We start from the raw sequence: 19,325 nt of genomic DNA, 5'->3' as shown, positions 1-19,325 counted from the left end.
GGACTGGGAAATGGTCCTGTAGAAAGGAGGATACACCAAAAAGAAAAGAGAAGGGAAGGGAAGGGAAGGGAAGGGAAGGGAAGGGAAGGGAAGGGAAGGGAAGAGAAGAGAAGAGAAGAGAAGAGAAGAGAAGAGAAGAGAAGAGAAGAGAAGAGAAGAGAAGAGAAGAGAAGAGAAGAGAAGAGAAGAGAAGAGAAGAGAAGAAGGGAGGATACACCAAACTTTTATGTCCTGATGCTATTTTCTGTATTTTATGCAACAGTTTGACCCAGCTGAAATTTTTACTGGGACAAAGTTTTAATCACTTTAGGTCTAGAAATGCTATTTTGGAGGCCACCAAAGGAACACGGTCAAAGGGGGCCGAAGTGAAGGCCGAATCTACTTCCCTTCGCCCCCAGATCGATGAACCAGGATTGCTAACGCCTACTCAGACCGGTTTCTGATCCAAAACAAACCGAACTAGGGCTAGAACTACGGAAACCTGGTTTACCCCAATGCAGTCAGTGCGACAATTTGTGTTGCCTTGCTACAATGCCTGCGCGCGTGGAAAAAAACCCGTTCGGGAAAACCCAGTTCTAGTTCAGTTATTTCTCAAGCGTGGTCGCTTTAAGAGGTATGGGACTTCAACTCCCAGAATTCTCCCTGCTGGCTGGAGGGAATTCTGGGAGTTGAAGTCCACACATCTCTTAAAGGTGCCAAGCTTGGGAGGAAAAAACTGTATGAGGCGGACAAAGATTTTTGTAAACAGCTCCCTGGTAATAAAACACCACACAAATCACACGGGGTCAGGATGACAAGACCCATTCACAGCTTAGTGGATTTTTGTACACGATGGCAGCCATGAGGAGGACAAAAATGAAAAGGGAAAACAGACTCTTTGGCTTGGATCAAGATACTGAGGGGCTTGTTTCTTGTCGAGGGCAGCAAATTGCCACGGGACTCCCTTTTCTCTAACCTGCTTGCCGTAAAAATATTGCAGTAGAAACAACAATATTGCAGCACCTTCTACCGCTGCAATAAATTGCAATAAACACAAGAACAAACAACTCACAATCAAATAAATAACAGTCGCTTGCATTAGCCTGTAAATTAAAAAAGAAAAAAGAAAAAAAAGTGTGTTTTTATACTGCGAGCTGGAAGCCCTGAGGAAAAAAAAGACAGGATGAGCTAAGAAAGGAATTAATTAAAGCCTCCCAGAGTCCTAACGCATCTATTGAAAGCTGGGTTTTTTTTCCCCCAAACTTGGCCATTTTAAGAGGCGTGGACTCCAACTCCCAGAATTCCGCAGCCAGCATGGGGAATTCTGGGAGTTGAAGTCCACTCCCCTTAAAGGTTCCAAGTTTGAAAAACACGGTATTTAAAGAGAAAAGAAAAAAAAAAACGATTGAGGCCAGTCTACATTTTCAATGCACTACGAACGGTGGCACAAGGGTTTTAGGATCTACTGATCCCACTTGGATCTATTGCAAAAAAGGGGACGTCAATCAGAAGCAGCAAGATCAGTGTACATCACCCAAATTGTCTTCGTCCTCTTAACTAGCTTGCCACCTCAGGAATAGCAAAGGACACCATCCCGTCACCAGTGGAGAATGAAGGACTCAAGTTTCCACCCAGCTGGTTTTTGGGCCAGGACTGAGAAGAAGAAGGTAGAACTTTCTCCCTCTTCCTCTCTACCTGAACTCAAGTCTGGAAGCATCCAACTTCCCAAATATCTGAACAGTTCTCTTATGAAACCTGGATTACAAATTCATATCCTGGGCTGACCTGTATGCCATAATGTTAATACGTTGCGTCTGCACCCATGGAGATATCTTGGGAGACCTTCAGGCAAGACCAATGGAGGAACTTTAGATGGTTGCACGCCATTTTTGGAGGCTGATACCAACATGATCCCGGGGAAGAAATATCACCTTTTCCTCAAATAAATAAGCAACCTCCACTTGCCCCAAATCAGTCTTTCAAAACAGATAGATAGTCCACCTCACCATCTGAGAAGCTGATGGATACTACAATTTTTATGGATTATCCTCTATCCCAGGATTTCACAATCTCAGCCATTTTGAGTGTCTCTCAAAATTTGGCCACTTGAAGAGGGCTGGACTTCAAACTCCCAGAATTCCCCAGCCAGCTCTGGCTGCGGAATTCTGGGAGTTGAAGTCCACCCCTCTTTAAAGTTGTAGAAACTGAGAAATACTTGCAACTATCCAGATCAGGACGATCAAGAATTGAGGTTACGAGCTGCTAGGCTGAGGTACTGGTGTCCACCCCTAAAACACAACTGTACTTGAGGTTGTTGGGTTTTCCTCCGCTCCAAATCACAACCACCAAAGGGACGAGCATCTCAATACTGCAACTGGGAGATATTTTTCTGCAATACTTTTCTTGAATACTTTTCATGAGCCCTGGAGATTCTGGATTTTACTAAAATTAAAGCCGTTTTGTAGGCCCAGGCTCTGAAATGCAAAACCTTGGTGATATTTAATATTAGCTTGGGGTTATCTGTAGTTAGGCCCAGCTGTGGCCAGCTGATAATGTCCTTGGAAACAATTCAGCCTCTGTTCCTGTGTAATTCCTACCGAAGTTGTGACAGATTAGACCTTCTATATTTCTATTTCTCAATTTTTAATCAGGAATGCCTCTTGAGACCTAAACTTGCATATTTAAAAGTAGTATTATCATTTTGCAGGGAGTTCAGGATTGCACGCATGATTTTCACTCCTCAGGTCCTCCTGGAAAATAGGACTGGCTAAGAGCTAGCAAGTCACACAATGAGTCCTATATTAAATTTAAATTTTGAACCCATAGCTCCATAATTTTAGACCAAGGCTTCATTTACTGTACTATACTCTCAGATATTGCTTCCATATCTCTTCGCTGGCAGTAATGTGGACTAGATACCTCCTGGAAGATCCATGTTTTAAATCAGTGTTTTTCAATCTTGGCTACTTGAAGACGTGTGGACTTCAACTCCCAGAATTCTCCATGCTGGCTGGGGAATTCTGGGAGTTGAAGTCCACAGGTCTTAAAGGGTGCCAAGTTTGAGAACCACATGGTTAAATCTACCCCTTCTTCCTAAATCTCCCATCCGGAAGTTCCAAACAAGTCTTCCTTTGGGGTGGCACATAATATAGTGGAAACCACAGGTCGGTCTTAACACCAGCAGGTAGCTAAGTCCCTGAAACAATTAAAGTGACAAAACGAAGAGCTTTCCCCCCCTCCTTCCTGTCTCTGTCGGTGGTACAGTCCAATTCATTTTCCTGCTCTCCCAATTTTTCTGCTAACTTGGAAATTATCTCTCCCCCCACCCAAAAAAAGAAATGCTCCAAAAAGATACCAGAACATTAAAAGAAAAAATAATTTGCTAAGAACTTATTTTATCTCTTGCCAATTATGGAATATTTCCTTCTCTCTATTATGGGCTGCTTTGAATCCTACAGAGCAGGGGTCTCCAACCTTGTCAACTTTTAAGACTTGTGGACTTCAACTCCCAGAATTCCTCAGCCAGCGTTGAATTCTGGGAATTGAAGTCCACAAGTCTTAAAATTGTCCACAAGTCTTAAAGTTGACAAGGGTGGAAACCCCTGCTACAGAGGATCCCACCGGGACAATTTCCACCCCCTACCCAAATGAAATTGAAAGAAAGAAAAAAAAAACAGGATGGAAAAAAATAATAATCACCGAAAGAGGTTAAAGAGATCAATGCCATTCGAATTAGCTCTGTATTATGTGTCGGGTCAAAGGGCGTTAAAGATTTCACACCGTTATTGACCGATCCTATAAAACGCAACGGTGAGGAATTGGAGGGCTTTGGAGTGGCGGGTGGGGATGGGAGAGGACAGAGACACAGCCCAAGAATTTTTCCAAGGTCCTTCAGCCTCCCATAATTTGACTTCAAGGCTCTCCTTGAACCCAAAAGGAGGGGCTTCCAGGAAAGCTCTCCCACCTAGATAAGTCCATCTCCAGACTTACTTCATCCAGAGCGCCATTCAGTCTTATCTCCCACAAAGCCGGAGAGACAATTAAATCCTTAGCTAGGTCAGTGGGGCAAGGATGCTTTTTAAGCCACTCAGGGATACACCTCAGGGGGACTTTTCCCAGCTTTGCAACCTGGGAAAACGGGATCGTTTTCAGACAAGCTTCCGAACAGGGGTAGTATTGACTTACGGTACTTTCCCTACTGGTGCGCGCGCGTGCCTCACATCCGCGCATGTGCTTTGCTGGCACACGTGCCTTCCGTGCATGCGCCCGGCCTAAAAAACCTGCCTAAATAGGATGGCATAGAGCCGGGACAGCGCAATTTCTGCTACGGGTTCGGGCAAACTGGCTGGATACCACCTCTGCTTCTGAACCTCAAAGATCAGATCCAACAAAGGAAGACAATGGCCGAGTCCTCTTCAGATCAGGGGTGGGTGGGTAAGAGAAGATGCAGATGCTAGTGACAGGAATGTTTGCCCTGCTCCCTATTATAAACGTTATTTATTCTATTTATTTTTCTCAACACACAGAACATTTTCTTTCAGTGCAAAAGGACTTTTCGGTCAAGTCTGGTGATTTAGCGGAAGCGACCAATGAATCTTTTGGATTCACTGTTGGTGACACCACCCAATTTATTATTCTCGTTTGCAAGGAAGATCCTTCAAAGAAAATCCACAGAGACCCTAAACCACCAGAGCTAAATCTCTGGAAGGCCACCGAGGAGAAAGAAGGTGGGCTGGGATGCAGGAAGAGGGAAGGAACGGACGCTCTCACTGGTTCTCAATCTTCCCAAAACAGAAGTGAAGGAATGGATGGAACTACCAGCTGATGGCCCACAGGTTCTCCTGGTTGAACCCAAAATTTAAACACGTTCAAGGCTCTGAAATATTTCCTTCGCGCAACGTTATGGCCAAAATCTGCTACTTGTGTGAGGAGACGTTCTAAAAAGAAAAACACGACAAGACAAAGAGGATTAAGCTTTGGCTCTCCAACTACAATATCTGTACGTCCCACAGCAGACTTTACAGGAGTTGCTAGGACATCCGTAAATAGGCATAAAAGTGACTTCTGCCTCCATCTTTACGTTCTGCTTGCATCCCCCTTTTTTGCTTTTGACACAATCCACGCATCCTTGAGGGACCTCAATTGTGTGATGCTAGATTACAATCCAAAAAAACAAAACAAAACAAAAAAAACCCAAATCCCCCAGATAATCAGGCTTATCTCTGCGGGGTTTTCGGGTGGGCTAATTCTCTAGAAACCCAAGATGTTAAAAACATCCCTTTTCAATCGCGTTTTCCTCTTTCTTTCCAGCGAGCTCAGCATAAAGACAAGATCAAGAGAAACCACCTCAACAAACAGGTAGCGGCGGTGGTGGGAGGCTCCGCCCAGACGTCATCAAAAACGCTCTCCGCATGCACTCGCGCCGGGAGTTGAATCCCGCTACTGAGTTGGTTGGAGAATACTAAAATTAGCTAGTCTAAAATTAGGGAGGCCTACACTTTTTTGAGACGCAAGAGAAAAAGACAGGCATGAGGTATATATATTATTTTTTTTACAGTCCGCAAGTTTCAAGCTATGGTTTGTCAGGATTTTAAAAGGACAAAGGGGGTCGAGTGAAACCTTACTCATTCCCTCTCATTCGTCCCACACCCCAAAAGCACGGATTTCCCCCCCCCCCAGGAGTCATAAACCTTGACTCTAGTGCCCCCCCCCAAAAAAGGCAACCATCAGTTTCTACTGAGATATAAGTTGTGTAACGGTTTGGCATTGGGTTCATTCCTTGATTTTTGTCGTTGTTAAAAAAAAGAAAAAAAAAAGAAGAAACAACAACGCAACGCAACACAATGCCAGAATAGCGAAAGAGGAAGACTAGAACGCTAACTCGAGGTTGGACTCACAAACGGATACGAAAAGCAAAGAGACGGAGTGGGCAGCCGGTCGCCGATTCAGGATGGCAGAGATGTTGGGTGGGTGGGGGGTGCGAGGAAGCGTGTCTCAGGACGACAACGAAGCCCCCGTATGCGTGGAACCCCAGCGAGTGCCAGTCGCTTGCTCGTTCTCGGAGATAAATGTCCAGTCGTAAAGAGTGAACGCTCGCGTGGATCAGTCGTCATTCTTTCCGTCCGGCGGTTCAATCCCAGCCGTTATCTTTGATCATGTGAGCTAATTCGATGATGTATTTGCCTTCTTTATATTTCTGACTGCTCTCAAAGGCGTGTTCCTTTGAAACGACAACAACGACAATGACAAAAAAAAAAAAAGGCATTAACAAAATCTGGCTTTGAAAGTCACGGTTCAAACTTTCCTTAAAACGTTCATGAGGTAAACTCAAAAAGGCGCTTTTTGTCAAAAGACAACTGGGCTGTTTTTGTCCTGGGGGAAGAAGAGGTTTCCCTTCTCATCCATGAAGCTTCATCGGTTCTACCACAATGGTGGGGCGACAGAGGGATTCGTTCTGACAGGATGGGGAAGAGGAGAGTTGGAAAGATCCTATTTCTTAAGACCAGATGACAGCAATGAAAACATTTTGGAATGCCTAGAACAGAATATGGTCAACTTCAGCTTAATTTTACGAGAAATTGAAAACCAGATAATGTATCTAAGCACATTTTGGTCTTAAAGTCCCTTGATTTAAAACAGTGTTTTCAAACTTGGCAACGTTAAGACGTGTGGATTTCATGCTGGCTGGGGAATTCTGGGAGTTGAAGTCCACACGTTTTAACGTTGTCAAGTCTGGGAAAAAAATAATCTAACACATCCTTCTTTTCCAATTTTCAAAATCCTATCAAAGGGGACCATGATGGCACCATAAACTCTCCCCCTTTTGTATGTGTGTGGCAGTGTCACACCCAGAGGAGGGGTGCGTTTGCATCGAACTAAGAAATTTCCTAGAACTAAGGAGAAAATTCCCGACAGTGAGAACAATTAACCAGTGGAACAACTTGCCACCAGAAGTTGTAAATGCTCCAACACTGGAAGTTTTTAAGAAGAGATTGGATAACCATTTGTCTGAAATGGTATAGGATTTCCTGCCTAAGCAGGGGGTTGGACTAGAAGACCTCCAAGGTCCCTTCCAACCCTGTTATTCTATTCTATTCTATTCTATTCTATTCTATTCTATTCTATTCTATTCTATTCTATTCTATTCTATTCTATTCTATTATTCTATTCCATTCCATTCCATTCCATTCATTGCTATCCTATACTATTCCATATTTTTTCTTCTCTCCTCATTCTATTCTATTCTATTCTATTCTATTCTATTCTATTCTATTCTATTCTATTCTATTCTATTCTATCCTATCCTATCCTTTCTTTTCTATTCCATCCCATTCCTTCTGTTCCCTTCCCTTCCCTTCCCTTCTATTCATTCCTATCCTACCCTACCCTACCCTACCCTACCCTACCCTACCCTACCCTACCCTACCCTACCCTACCCTATCCTATCCTCTTTTCTATTCCATCCCATCCCATCCCTTCCCTTCCCTTCCCTTCTATTCATTTGTATCCTAGCCTATTCCATATTTTTTCTTCTTTCCCCTTCCTGTTCTGTTCTGTTCTTCTGTTTTGTTCTATTCTTATTCCTATCCTATCCTATCCTATCCTATCCTATCCTATCCTATCCTATCCTATCCTATCCTTATTCCTATTCCCATTCCATTCTGGTTTCAATAAAAATAAAATATAAAAAAAATGCTAATATCTGAGAGTTGAAGTCCAGCTAATCTGGATGGTTCTCGAATGGAGAAAGTTTGGTGTCTCGCTTTTCTTTTGACCAAGGTTGCTTTTTATCTCGTTCTGCTTTTATTCTCCATCGATTGCGCCTTTCCCCGAGATGTATCGCTCTAGGGCACGCTACAAATATTTGAATTGAATAATGAATGAATTATTGGAGCGAAACTCTAGGGCAATGATGGCTAACCTTTTTGCCATCGCGTGCCAGGAAGGGGGGACGGGGGAGGTTCGCGAGCACGCCCGTGCCCACACCCATAATTCTATGTGCCCCACCCTGTGCATGCATGCATGCATGACCCCCCTTCCCCACCCCCTGCTCCTGGAACACAATGGCCTGGTAGGCCCATTTTTCTTTCTTACCTGGCTCCAGATCCTCTCTATGCATCTGGGGAGGGCAAAAACAGCCTTCTCCACCCTCTCAGAAGCCCGAAACGCCCCGTTTCCCAACTTCCGGTTGGACAGGAAATGACATTTTTGTTGTCCCCAGCCTCCAGAGACTCCTAGAGAGGCTGAGCTGGCATGCCAGGTGACATGGCTCCATGTGCCACCTGTGGCACGCGTGCCATAGGTTCGCCATCACGGCTCTAAGGCCTTGCTGTAATTCTAACCCTTGGGTGTAATTTCTTTGCCTTCTAAAGAGAAGGAGGGATCACTTCTTCGAATGGACAGGCCTGTTATTTCGCCAGATTTTGACCCAACACCCCATGGCATCCAGTTATGGCTTTACAGGTAGTCCTCGACTTACAACAATTTGTTTAGTGACCACTCGAAGTTACAACAGAACTGAAAAAAGTGACTTATGGCCGTTTTTCTCAGTTACGACGGTTGCAAGATATCCCCGTGGTCAGGTGATCAAAATTTGGATGCTTGGCAACTGACATGTACTTATGACGGATGAAGTGTCTTGGGGTCATGGGGTCACCTTTGTTGACCTTCTGATAATGGGAAGCCAGATTCACTTAACAACCGTGTGACTAACTAAACCACAGCAGCGATTCACTTAACAACTGGGTCAAGAAAAGGCACCTTCTATCATATGTGGTGGTCCTGCCCTGAGACAAAAAGGTTTTGGACTAGAATACAAAATTGGTTACGAGAAATAGTTGAAGAAGAAATAAATTTATCCCCTGAAATCTTTTTATTGGGAATGATCAGAGATGGATTTTCTAAAGATAAAATCCATCTTATAATTCATATTACAATAGCGGCCAGACTAGTTTTTGCAAAGTACTGGAAGGATAAATCAACTCCTCCAGAGGAAATACTAATAAACAAAATCTTAGAATGTGCAGAAATGGCAAAATTAACAAGTGATCTTAATAATGATGTGAACTCAAAATTCTATGTAGTATGGGAAAGGTGGTACAAATGGTGGAATAATAGAATAAGATTGTTATGTTAGGATATACTTATCTTTAGTAATGGTAGTTTCGAATTTATTTGATATATATATTTTGCAAATATGTAAATACACGACACCTTGGATGTTAACGGAGATTTGATGTTTTCTACAATTTTAAAAACTAATAAAGTATATTTAAAAAAAAAAAGGTCATAAAATGGGGGGGGGGAGGGAAACTCCCTTAACAATTGTATTGCTTAGCAATAGATATTTTGGCCTTGATTGCGGTCGTAAGTCTGAGTGGCCACCGCACCACTCACAATCAGGAGGCTGTGAGTTCGATCCTAAGTAGAGGCAGCTATTTCTCTCTCTGGGCACAATGAGAATAGAACAAAACTCAGCACTGGAGACAGGAAGGGCATCCGGCCAGTAAACACTCAGCTCCATTCAGTTGTGCAGACTCCACCCGGCAAGGAATTTTGGGGTCATTGAAAGATGATGATTGTGGTTGTAAGTCAAGGACTACTTATAGTGAAGCAAAGGAGTAGCTCGCTAGAGTTTCCACAGAAGCGAGGTGCTTGTATCACAAAACACTTTGCTTAGTGTGAAAAGCCACAGACGTAAATGGTGAGAATAACGTATTTTCTTAAAATATCACAGGTCTGAATATCACAAGAGCCCTACGGCCGTTTGAAAGAATCTGTTCTGCAGAAATCCAGAAGGAAGCTTATAAACTTGTTTTTTTTACAAGTAGTCTTCGACTTACGGACGATTGTTTAGCAACTGTTTGAAATTACGACACCTTCCCGCCAAAAGCTACTTACGACCTTGCAGGTAATCCTCGACTTACGACAATAATTGAGCCCAAAATTTCTGCTGCTACGTGAAACATTTGCTACGTGAATTTTTCCCCCCCTTTTACGACCTTTCTTGCCACAGTTGTTAAGTGAATCCCTTCAGTTGTTGAGTTAGTAATATGGCTGTTAAATGAATCTGGCTTCCCCATTGACTTTGCTTGTCAGGCGGCTATAAAAGTTGATCACATGACTTTGGGACACAGCGACGGTCATATCAACCAATTCAGGGGTGGGTTCTAAATTTTTTTACTACCGGTTCTGTGGGCGTGGCTTATTTTGTGGGTGTGGCTTGGATGTCATATGACGAGGTGGGCGTGGCTAGCTGGTCAGTCATTTCTGGAAGGTCCTCACACTTACGACCAGTCCTCGCACTTACGACCCGACTCATTTGTTTGCTTTTAACACTGATCAGCTGTAGGGCGGCCCTTTGAAGCCCCGCGGCAAGAGTTTCAACAGTTTTTTTCCCTCTAGTCATCAGCTGGGACTCAGGAGGCAGCAATAGATTGGGGGTGGGACCAAATAAAAGGTAAGAATAACGTGGGTGGGGTGGGGGGGAGGGCGGGGGGGGAGAACCGGTTCGGTTATGTCATATCGTCACCGCTACCGGCTCGGCCGAACCGGACCGAACCAGGAGGACCCCACCACTGAACCAATTGCTAAGCATTTTTGCCTGCCAGAAGGTCGCAAATACTACGATGTCATAAATACGAGTCAGTTGCCAAGAAAGCCCAATTTTGATTATAGTGACCATAGGGATGCTGCAATGGTCATAAGTTGAAAAATGAACTTAAGTCACTTTTTTCAGGGCCACTGTAACTCTGAACGATCACTAAAGGGACTGTTGTAAGTCGAGGAAGTTCTGACCCAGCCTTAGCAGACACAAGAAACAGACTACTTGTCACGAAAAAACCCTCTTTGTTTACCTCTTATGAATTAATTGCATTCACCCACCGAAAAGTCCAGGCAAGAGTCCTTCAAGGAGTTAACGGCAGCAACAGTTAACTTATCAGTTCCTTGCGATAATTGCCAGGCCGGGAGCTCCCAGCCGAAAGGCTGCCAATTAAGTTCTGGCAAGCAGTCTTTGTGGCATGAAACACAATGAGCAAAATCTTCAGAAATACGAACGGTTGTCTCCTACGACCACCACTCCCCTTTCCTTCTATTTATTCTCCAGCCAGGGAAGGGCCATTCAGCGTCCACTTGTGCCTTGCTTCCCGAGTCGACTCCTTGTCCTCCGTTGCTCACCTCTCCTAACTGCTCTACGCATACGTGAATCTGGAACAGGCCCCAGCTGTTCTTCCTCCTCACTCATATCAGCCTCCAAAGGCAACTGCCTCTCCGGTGGCTGGGAAATGTCGGACGGCCCTGGCTCTATCTCTGCATCCGACGCAGACCATCCATCAGAGCCTTCCCCAGACTCCAGAACTGGCCCAAGTTCCTCCCCAACCTCCTCATCATCTGAGTCTGCTGCTAGCTCTGCTGGCAGCTGGCAAGCCACAATAGAGGACTATCTGTATTATCAAAGTTATGATGGTTAACCATCTCTTTCGCAGTTATGTGTCTGTGTTTGGGGCTTTTGACAATCACTTCACTTTGTGGTTTGCAGTGATTGTGACTTTTTTTTTTGCCAGTTTCTTGTGTTTAGAGCTGAATCACTTAACAATTGCCACGTTCCTTTAATGAACCACCACATTCATTCACTTAACGACTGCCACGTCTGCTTAACAACCAACTCAAAAAAGTAAAAAAAAGAGATGAAGTCATTAAGAAAATGATGGAATGTGCTGAAATGAGTAAATAGACATTTGAAATTAGAGAACAGGAAGACAAAACAATATTATTTGATATGGGATTTGTTTTACCAATGGCTAGATAATAAGGCATGGAAATGAAGTATGAAATATGAAATTAATGCAATGATAAAATATAAGAAGTATTTTTTTTCTTTTTTTTATGGGAGTCAAACTTTTGTTAAATAATTGTTAAATGAGAATAATACAAAGGGATATATAAAATTGTCAAATAAGAGAAATTAAATAATTTGTAAATTGTGGATATGGGATTAAGAACAAAAGATTTTTAACCGATTTACACACTTTCTGTAATTGTAATGGATGATGGTTGTTTTATGTTTTGTTATGTTTAAAAATAAAAAAATTCTTTGGAAAAAAAAAAGAAGGAAAAAAAAGAGTCCGGTGACATGATGTCTCGATTTATGACCAGAATTCCAAGCTCAATTACGATCGTAAATTGAGGATTATTTGTAAAGTGCCAGATATGTATTGCAGGTAGTCCTCACTTACGATGACAATTTTCTGTTGTTAATGAGACATTTGTTAAGTGAATTTTGGCCCATTTTGCGACGTTTCTGGCCACCGTTGTTAAGTGAAATCACTGCAGTGGACATGTTAGCAACTTGGGTTATTAAGTGAATCTGGCTTCCCCATGGATTTTGCTTGTCAGAAGGTTGTAAAAGTTGATCAAAAGTTGACTTTGGGACACTTGGAAGCGTCATAAATGTGAGTCAGTTGTCAAGCATCAGAATTTTGATCACATGATTATGGGGATGCTGCAAAGGTTGCAACTGTGAAAAACGGTCATAAGTCACTTTTCCCAAGTGACTTTGGTCACTAAACGAACTGTTGTAAGTTGGGGGACTACCTGTATAAAAAATATAACCTAATTGTTCAAATCATGTAGGATGCGGAAGGATTCATCCTGCCCTGATTTGAAGGTCCATGTTTCCTTTTGCAACAAATCTTATTTATTTAGTAAGATAGGGATGCGGTGGCTCAGTGGCTAAGACGCTGAGCTTGTCGATCGAAAAGGTCTGCAGTTCAGCAGTTCGAATCCCTAGTGCCGCATAACGGGCTGAGCTCCTGTTCCTTGCCCCAGTTTCTACCAACTTAGCAGTTCGAAAGCACAGAAAAACATGCAAGTAGAAAAATAGGGACCACTTTTGGTGGGAAGGGAACAGCATTCCGTGCGCCTTTGGCATTTACTCATGCCGGCCACATGACCACGGAGACGTCTTCGGACAGTGCTGGCTCTTCGGCTATGAAACAGAGATGAGCACTGCCCCCTAGAGTCGGGAACGACTAGCACATATGTGTGAAATTTCCTCGTAATTTTTAAATGATTTTTTTTATTTATTTACGGGTGGTCTTGGGCCTACCACCACAACTGAGTCCAAAATTTTTGCCGCTAAGCAAGACATCGGTTAAATGAGTCTTGTCCGATTTTATGACTTTTCTTGCCACGGCTGTTAAGTGAATCCATCCAGTTAATTAGTCCGCTAAATTAGTAACCTGGTTGTGAAGTGAATCAGGCTGGATTTGCCGGTCAGAAGGTCGCAAAAAAAGGATCATGTGACCCTGGGACGCTGCGACCGTCGTAACTATGAGCCGGTTGCCAGGCGCCTGAATTCTGATCACGTGACCACGGGGATGCTGCAATGGTGTGAAAAATGATCGTAAAGTCACATTTTTCACAGCTGTTCTAACTGTCAACCCTGAAGCTGACCTGACGGAGGCCATTTTGAGGCTTCAGGGTTGCCACACTGGAGCTGAGGGATAGGGAGGGAGGAATAGAGATAGCTGAGGTTTTGTAGCCAAAACAAAATACTTTCTCTTGGGAACCAAGGCCATTCTCACACCTGGTCAGAGAGACAGGAGGAGTGAAGTCACCAGGCGACTGGATGGCACCGTGATTGAGCCACGTGATGTTTGGAGAAGGGGAAAAACTTTTACGTTTAATTAGGTGAAAATCGTGGAAACCTTCAGAGTCGGTTTTCACCAGAACTGTGCCAATATGATATATCCAGGGGGTGGGCTGCTGGGGGTTCGCAGGGGTTCGGGAGGACCTCTAGCTAAGATTCTGTGCAGTTCGGAGGACCCCCAAATCCCACTCCTGACTGACCCCGCCCCGCCCCGCCCACCCCGCCCCACCCCTCCCAGGAGTCCCCATGCGGCCCGTTTTGGATGCAGGTAAGTACAGGGCGCGCACAGCGGCTCAGGGAGGGTGAAAAACGGGCCTACCGGAAGTTCGGGAAGCTAGCCCGTTTCCAGCCTCTAGAGGGCCTCCGAAGCCTGGGGAGGCCGTTTTCGCCCTCCCAGAGGCTCAAGGAAAGCCTCTGGAGCCTGGGGAGGGCAAAAACAACCCTACCCCACCCTGGTGCAGGAGGCTGGCTAGGCCACACCCACCATGCCCACCCAGCAACCAGGCAGAGAACCCCTTGCTAAAATTTTTGAAGCCCACCTCTGGATATATCCAATGAGACTATTCTTTGAGGAATCTACTTGCCTCGGAGTTTTGTCTGCTATGGGTGTATTACTTGGAACCCTGACATTAACTTTGAATGGTCATTAAATGGACTATAAATACAGGAGGACTGTATTTTATCTTTCATTTTTAATTTTTCTTTGGGTGATGAACATGTGTTTCTCCCAAGCATGTTTAAACCTGGTTACTGATGATTGACCCTCTAGCTCTCCTTCTCTATGACCTCACTTTCCTCTGCCTGTTTTAAGTATCATCTGTTTAATAAGATTACTTCGCTTCTGCCATTAAGCTTATTCAGGTGGGTGGCCTGCAGCTCCCTGGAAACATTCAGAGAAAATTAAGGGCAGGTAGTCCTCGACTTACAACGGTTCATTTAGTGACCGCTCAAAGTTACAACGGCACTGAAAAAAAGTGACTTAGGACCGTTTTTCACACTTACGACCGTGGCAGCGTCCCCCCGTGGTCAACGTGATCAAAATTCAGGTGGCAACTGGTTCATATTTATGACGGTTGCAGTGTGCCAGGGTCACGCAATCCCTCTTTTGCGACCTTCTGACAAAGTCAATGGAGAGGCCTGATTCACTTAACAACCGGGGTTACAAACTTATCCCTGATTCATTTAACAACTGTGGTAAGAAAAGTCGTATACTGGGGCAAACTCACTTAAGAAATGTTTCACTTAGCAACATAAACTTTGGGCACAATTGTGGTCGTAACTTGAGGACTACATGGATTTATGACAGTTACAATGTCCTGAGGTCATGTGATCTCTTTTTGGGACCTTCTGACAAGCAAAAGTCAACAGGGAAACCAGATTCATTTACACAACCCGTGTTACTAACTTAAACAATTGCAAGGATTCACTTAACAAAACTTTCACTTAGCAACATAAATTGTGGCGCTCAATAATTGTGGCCGTAACTCGAGGACTACCTGCACTGACGCCCTGCAGGTTGAAAACCGGGGTCTCATGGGGGAAAAAAAAATGTTTCGGCCCTTGATAATAAGAATAAGAAGCAACCCATCACCACTCACATATTTCCAACCAAGTGTAGTTTTGCAATTTTCACAGTAAATATCAGCCACGGCATGGAGTCCCGTTAGCAGAATTCGCTCCTCTGCCGGACCGCAGCCCACGTTGACTCTGTGGGTAACAAGAGGTTGGGAAGAGAGAGAAAATGCTTCATTTCACTGAAGGAGCAAGCTAACATCCTTGTCACAGATGGCCAAGTATTATCAACTATATTCCAGAGCTGTTTCTCTTAAACGTGATCACTTTAAGAAGTGTGGACACTTCAATTCCCAGAATTCCCCAACCCCATCATGGCTGGCTAGGGAATTCTGGGAATTGAAGTCCACACCTCATAAAGTGAGCAAGGTTGCTCTGGGGTGTACAGAAATATTAAAAACGAAGTCAGTTTTTTTGAAGGCACATTTTACATTATTTTTTTTTTTACAAATTCATGTGAAGTATTAGTACCGCTTTATAAAACCTTGATAAGGCCGCACCTGGAATACTGCACCCAGTTTCGGTCCCCGCATTACAAAAAAAGATGTTGAGACTTTGGGAAAAAGTGTAAAGAAGAGCAACTAAGAGGATTAAAGGCCTGGAGACAGAAATCAGGGGTGGGTTCTAAATTTTTTTTTGCCACCGGTTCTGTGGGCGTGGCTTATTTTGTGGGTGTGGCTTGGAGATCGTGTGACTAGGTGGGCGTGGCTAGCTGGTCAGAGTCATTTCTGGAAGGTCCTCACACTTACGATCAGTCCTCGCACTTACGACCCGACTCATTTGTTTGCTTTTAACACTGATCAGCTGTAGGGCGGCCCTTTGAAGCTCCGCGGCAAGAGTTTAAACAGTTTTTTTCCCTCTAGTCATCAGCTGGGACTCAGGAGGCAGCAATAGATTGGGGGTGGGACCAAATAAAAGGTAAGAATAACGTGGGGAGTTGGGAGGGCGGGGGGGAGAACCGCTACTCGTCGGGAAGAACCGACATATCGTCATCGCTACTGGCTCGGCCGAACCGGACGGAACCGGGAGGAACCCACCACTGACAGAAACATATGAAGAATGGTTGCAGGAATTGGGTATGGACAGTCTAGAGAAAAGAAGGACTAGGGGTGACATGATAACAGTATTCCAGTATTTGAGGGGCTGCCACAAAGAAGAGGGGGTCAACCTATTCTCCAGAGCACCTGAAGGCCGGACAAGAAGCAACGGATGGAAAGTAATCAAGGAGAGAAGCAACCTGGAATTAAGGAGAAATTTCCTAAGAGTAAGGACAATTTTAACCAGTGGAACACCTTGCCACCAGAAGTTGTGGGTGCTTCATCACTGGAGGTTTTTAAGAAGAGACTGGACAGTCACTTGTTTGAAATGGCATACGGCAGTGTCAGCAAACCTTTTCGGCACCGAGTGCCGAAATTGGAGCACGCACGCATGCGCATACATACCAGAAACTGGAATAGCAACCACCCGGTGCATGCGGGTAAGCACGCGCTGGGTGGCTACTCTTCCGGTTTTCGGCACGCGCATGCATACCGGCCATCTCATCTTCCGGTTTCTGGCACAGATGCGCATGCAAAGACCAGCTGTTCGGTGCGCATGCGTGTGCCAGAAACTGGAAGATCATCTTCCCGGAGCGCACAGGCTGGTCTTCACATGTGCATATGTGTTGTGGCCCGTCAGCGGCCTGTGCAGCCAGTAGCTGATTCAGACAGCAAGGAGGCTGGTTTGGTGCTGCGCCAGCAGCCTCTGCAGCTGGTGCTCGAGTCAGACACTGAGGAGGCTGGAGAAGATGTGGTGCCAGAGGCGGAGATTCAGCCAGGGCCTTCAGAAGCTCCCATAAGTGAAGTGAAGAGGAAGAAGAGGAGGAGCCTCTTCTCAATGCACGAGCGCACAGAGCTGTTAAAAGGCAGGAGTGGCTCCTCAGGAGGAGGTCTCCTCGAGAGTAAGGCTTGGGGCTAATTGGCCACTCCCCTAGCCTATTTAAGGAAGGACGACGACTGAGGCAATTTGCAGGAAACAACTTTGTTCATATTCCTTCGCGTCTTGATTCCAGAAACGTTGGATTCGGCTCTCATTTCTCTCTCGTCAGCGTTCCTGCAAATTGCTTCTGGGCATTCTGCCAACCACAGTAAGATTACAGTTATCTGAAATACTGTGCTTCAGAATTGAGTTATTCTTCTTTGGATTCTTGTCGGCTGTTAAGGAAGTTAAATTAACAGCCCTTGTTCAGAAAAGACTGATTTAAACTGTACTTGTGTTCGAACAACTACTAAGAAAGCTCATTAGTAGTTCTTAATTAGCAAACTAAGGTTTGTACAGATTTTGTGTGTGCTGTGTTCTTTGGGGTCCTTAGCTGGGGCAGAACAATATGCGCCAGAAACCGGGAGACCAGGTGGCCGGCGCGCATGTGCACCGGGCGGCTGCTCTTCTGATTTCCAGTGCTCCCATGTGTGTGAAGACAAGCTTCCAGAACCTGGAAGACCAGGGGTGGGTTCTAAATTTTTTTACTACCGGTTATGTGGGCGTGGCTTATTTTATGGGCGTAGCTTGATGGTGACAATTATTTAGGATTTAGCAGAGGTACTGGTCTACCTGGCTTTAACTGCTTGCAGAGCTGTACCGATCTACCCATTTATTTTTGCAGGCACTGATCTACTCATGTATTTATTTTTGCAGGCACTGATCTACTCATGTATTTTTGCAGGCACCGGTCTACCCATTTATTTTTGCAGGCACTGATCTACTCATGTATTTATTTTTGCAGGCACTGATCTACTCATGTATTTTTGCAGGCACCGGTCTACCCATTTATTTTTGCAGGCACTGATCTACTCATGTATTTTTCAGGCACCGGTCTACCCATTTATTTTTGCAGGCACCGGTCTACTAATTTGTTCTCTTTTAACACTGATCAGCTGTAGGGCGGCCCTTTGAAGCCCCGCGGCAAGAGTTTAAACAGGTTTTTTCCCTCTAGCCAGCAGCTGGTACCCAGGAGGCAGCAATAGATTGGGGGTGGGGCCAAATAAAGGTAAGGATAACGCGGGGGGGTGGGGGGACACCGGGGGGGGGCAGAACCAGTTTGGTGACGTCATATCATCACCACTACCGGCTCGGGAGAAGCGGGCCGAACCGGGAGGAATCCACCACTGCGGAAGACTAATGGGTGACGGCTCACGTGCCTGGAGAGATGGCTCCGTGTGCCACTTCTGACACGTGTGCCATAGGTTTGCCATCACAGGTATAGGGTCTCCTGCTTGAGGTTGGACTAGAAGACCTCCAAGGTCCCTCCCAGCTCTGTTCGGATGGATTCATTGATTGATTCAACACAATTCAATGAACCTGAAACCGTGTGTGTCTCCCAGAGCACCGTATTTAATGTTGAGATACCTCAGAGAGGCTTTTATTACTGTTGTGGCTCCGTTGCCTGAGCCTGTGTCATCGGCAGGAGAGGACTCCGAGAGTGAAGGAGAGGAGTTGGCAAGGCCTCCCTCTCCAGGACCCTCCTCTTTGGCAATGCCTTCGGTGTCCGCCGAAGGGCAAGAGAGAGGGCCAGGGCCAAGCACATCCACGCAGCCACAGATGGACAGTGATGAGGGTAATGAGTCTTGGCTGGATCCACGCCAACGTCGCAGAGATAAGCGTGCGCAACAGAAGAAAAGGCGTGCCCGAGATTAGGCTGAGTCACTGGACCACACCCCACAAGGTATAAAAGGGAGCGTGGTGGCCAGTCAAACCTTGTGACGAACAAAGCTGAAAGCTTCCACGCCGTTCTGCATTGCCGGACTTTTTGCTATAGACTTTGCTGGATTATCTTTGGACTTGATTGACTCTGTAATTATTAAGCTGTTTCCTTTGATGTACCAGAAGTGGGGAGAAGTTATCTCTCCTCTTCGTAAGTAATAAACTCTTGGCAGGCAGCCACTAGGTTGTTGCCAAGTTCTGTTATCATAAGGAAAAGGATTTTGCCGGCTGGTTTGGTCTTTAACTCTTGAACGTCCGTTGGTGTGTGTGCGTGTGGGACAGGGACAGAACAATTACTAGTAGATTATGCACTCATAATGTTACAGTCAGGACATATTATGGGTCGGGCACTCAAACACCCAAGATAACCATTGAGGTCCCAGAT

General features: G+C 45.0%; 1 protein-coding gene across 1 annotated transcript in view; it reads right to left on the bottom strand.

Moving 5' to 3' along the window:
* Window positions 1–201: 201 nt before the first annotated feature.
* YPEL2 (yippee like 2) overlaps window positions 202–19,325 on the bottom strand; it is an 82,921-nt gene continuing 63,797 nt past the window's right edge. Inside the window, exons 4-6 of the mRNA XM_070931993.1 lie at window positions 15,229–15,337; window positions 5,877–6,199; window positions 202–4,916 (exon numbers count right to left, since the gene is read on the bottom strand). Of these exons, the coding sequence (XP_070788094.1) occupies window positions 6,110–6,199; window positions 15,229–15,337 (199 nt within the window). The 3' untranslated portion in view covers window positions 202–4,916; window positions 5,877–6,109. The remainder of the gene's footprint in view (window positions 4,917–5,876; window positions 6,200–15,228; window positions 15,338–19,325) is intronic.

The sequence above is a fragment of the Pituophis catenifer genome, unplaced genomic scaffold (genome assembly GCF_029215685.1).
Source record: "Pituophis catenifer annectens isolate HBS135680 unplaced genomic scaffold, rPitCat1.0.hap2 SCAF_1, whole genome shotgun sequence".
NCBI lineage: Eukaryota > Metazoa > Chordata > Lepidosauria > Squamata > Colubridae > Pituophis > Pituophis catenifer.
Note: the sequence above shows the minus strand (reverse complement) of the source record. Positions and strands in the feature narration are given on the sequence as shown.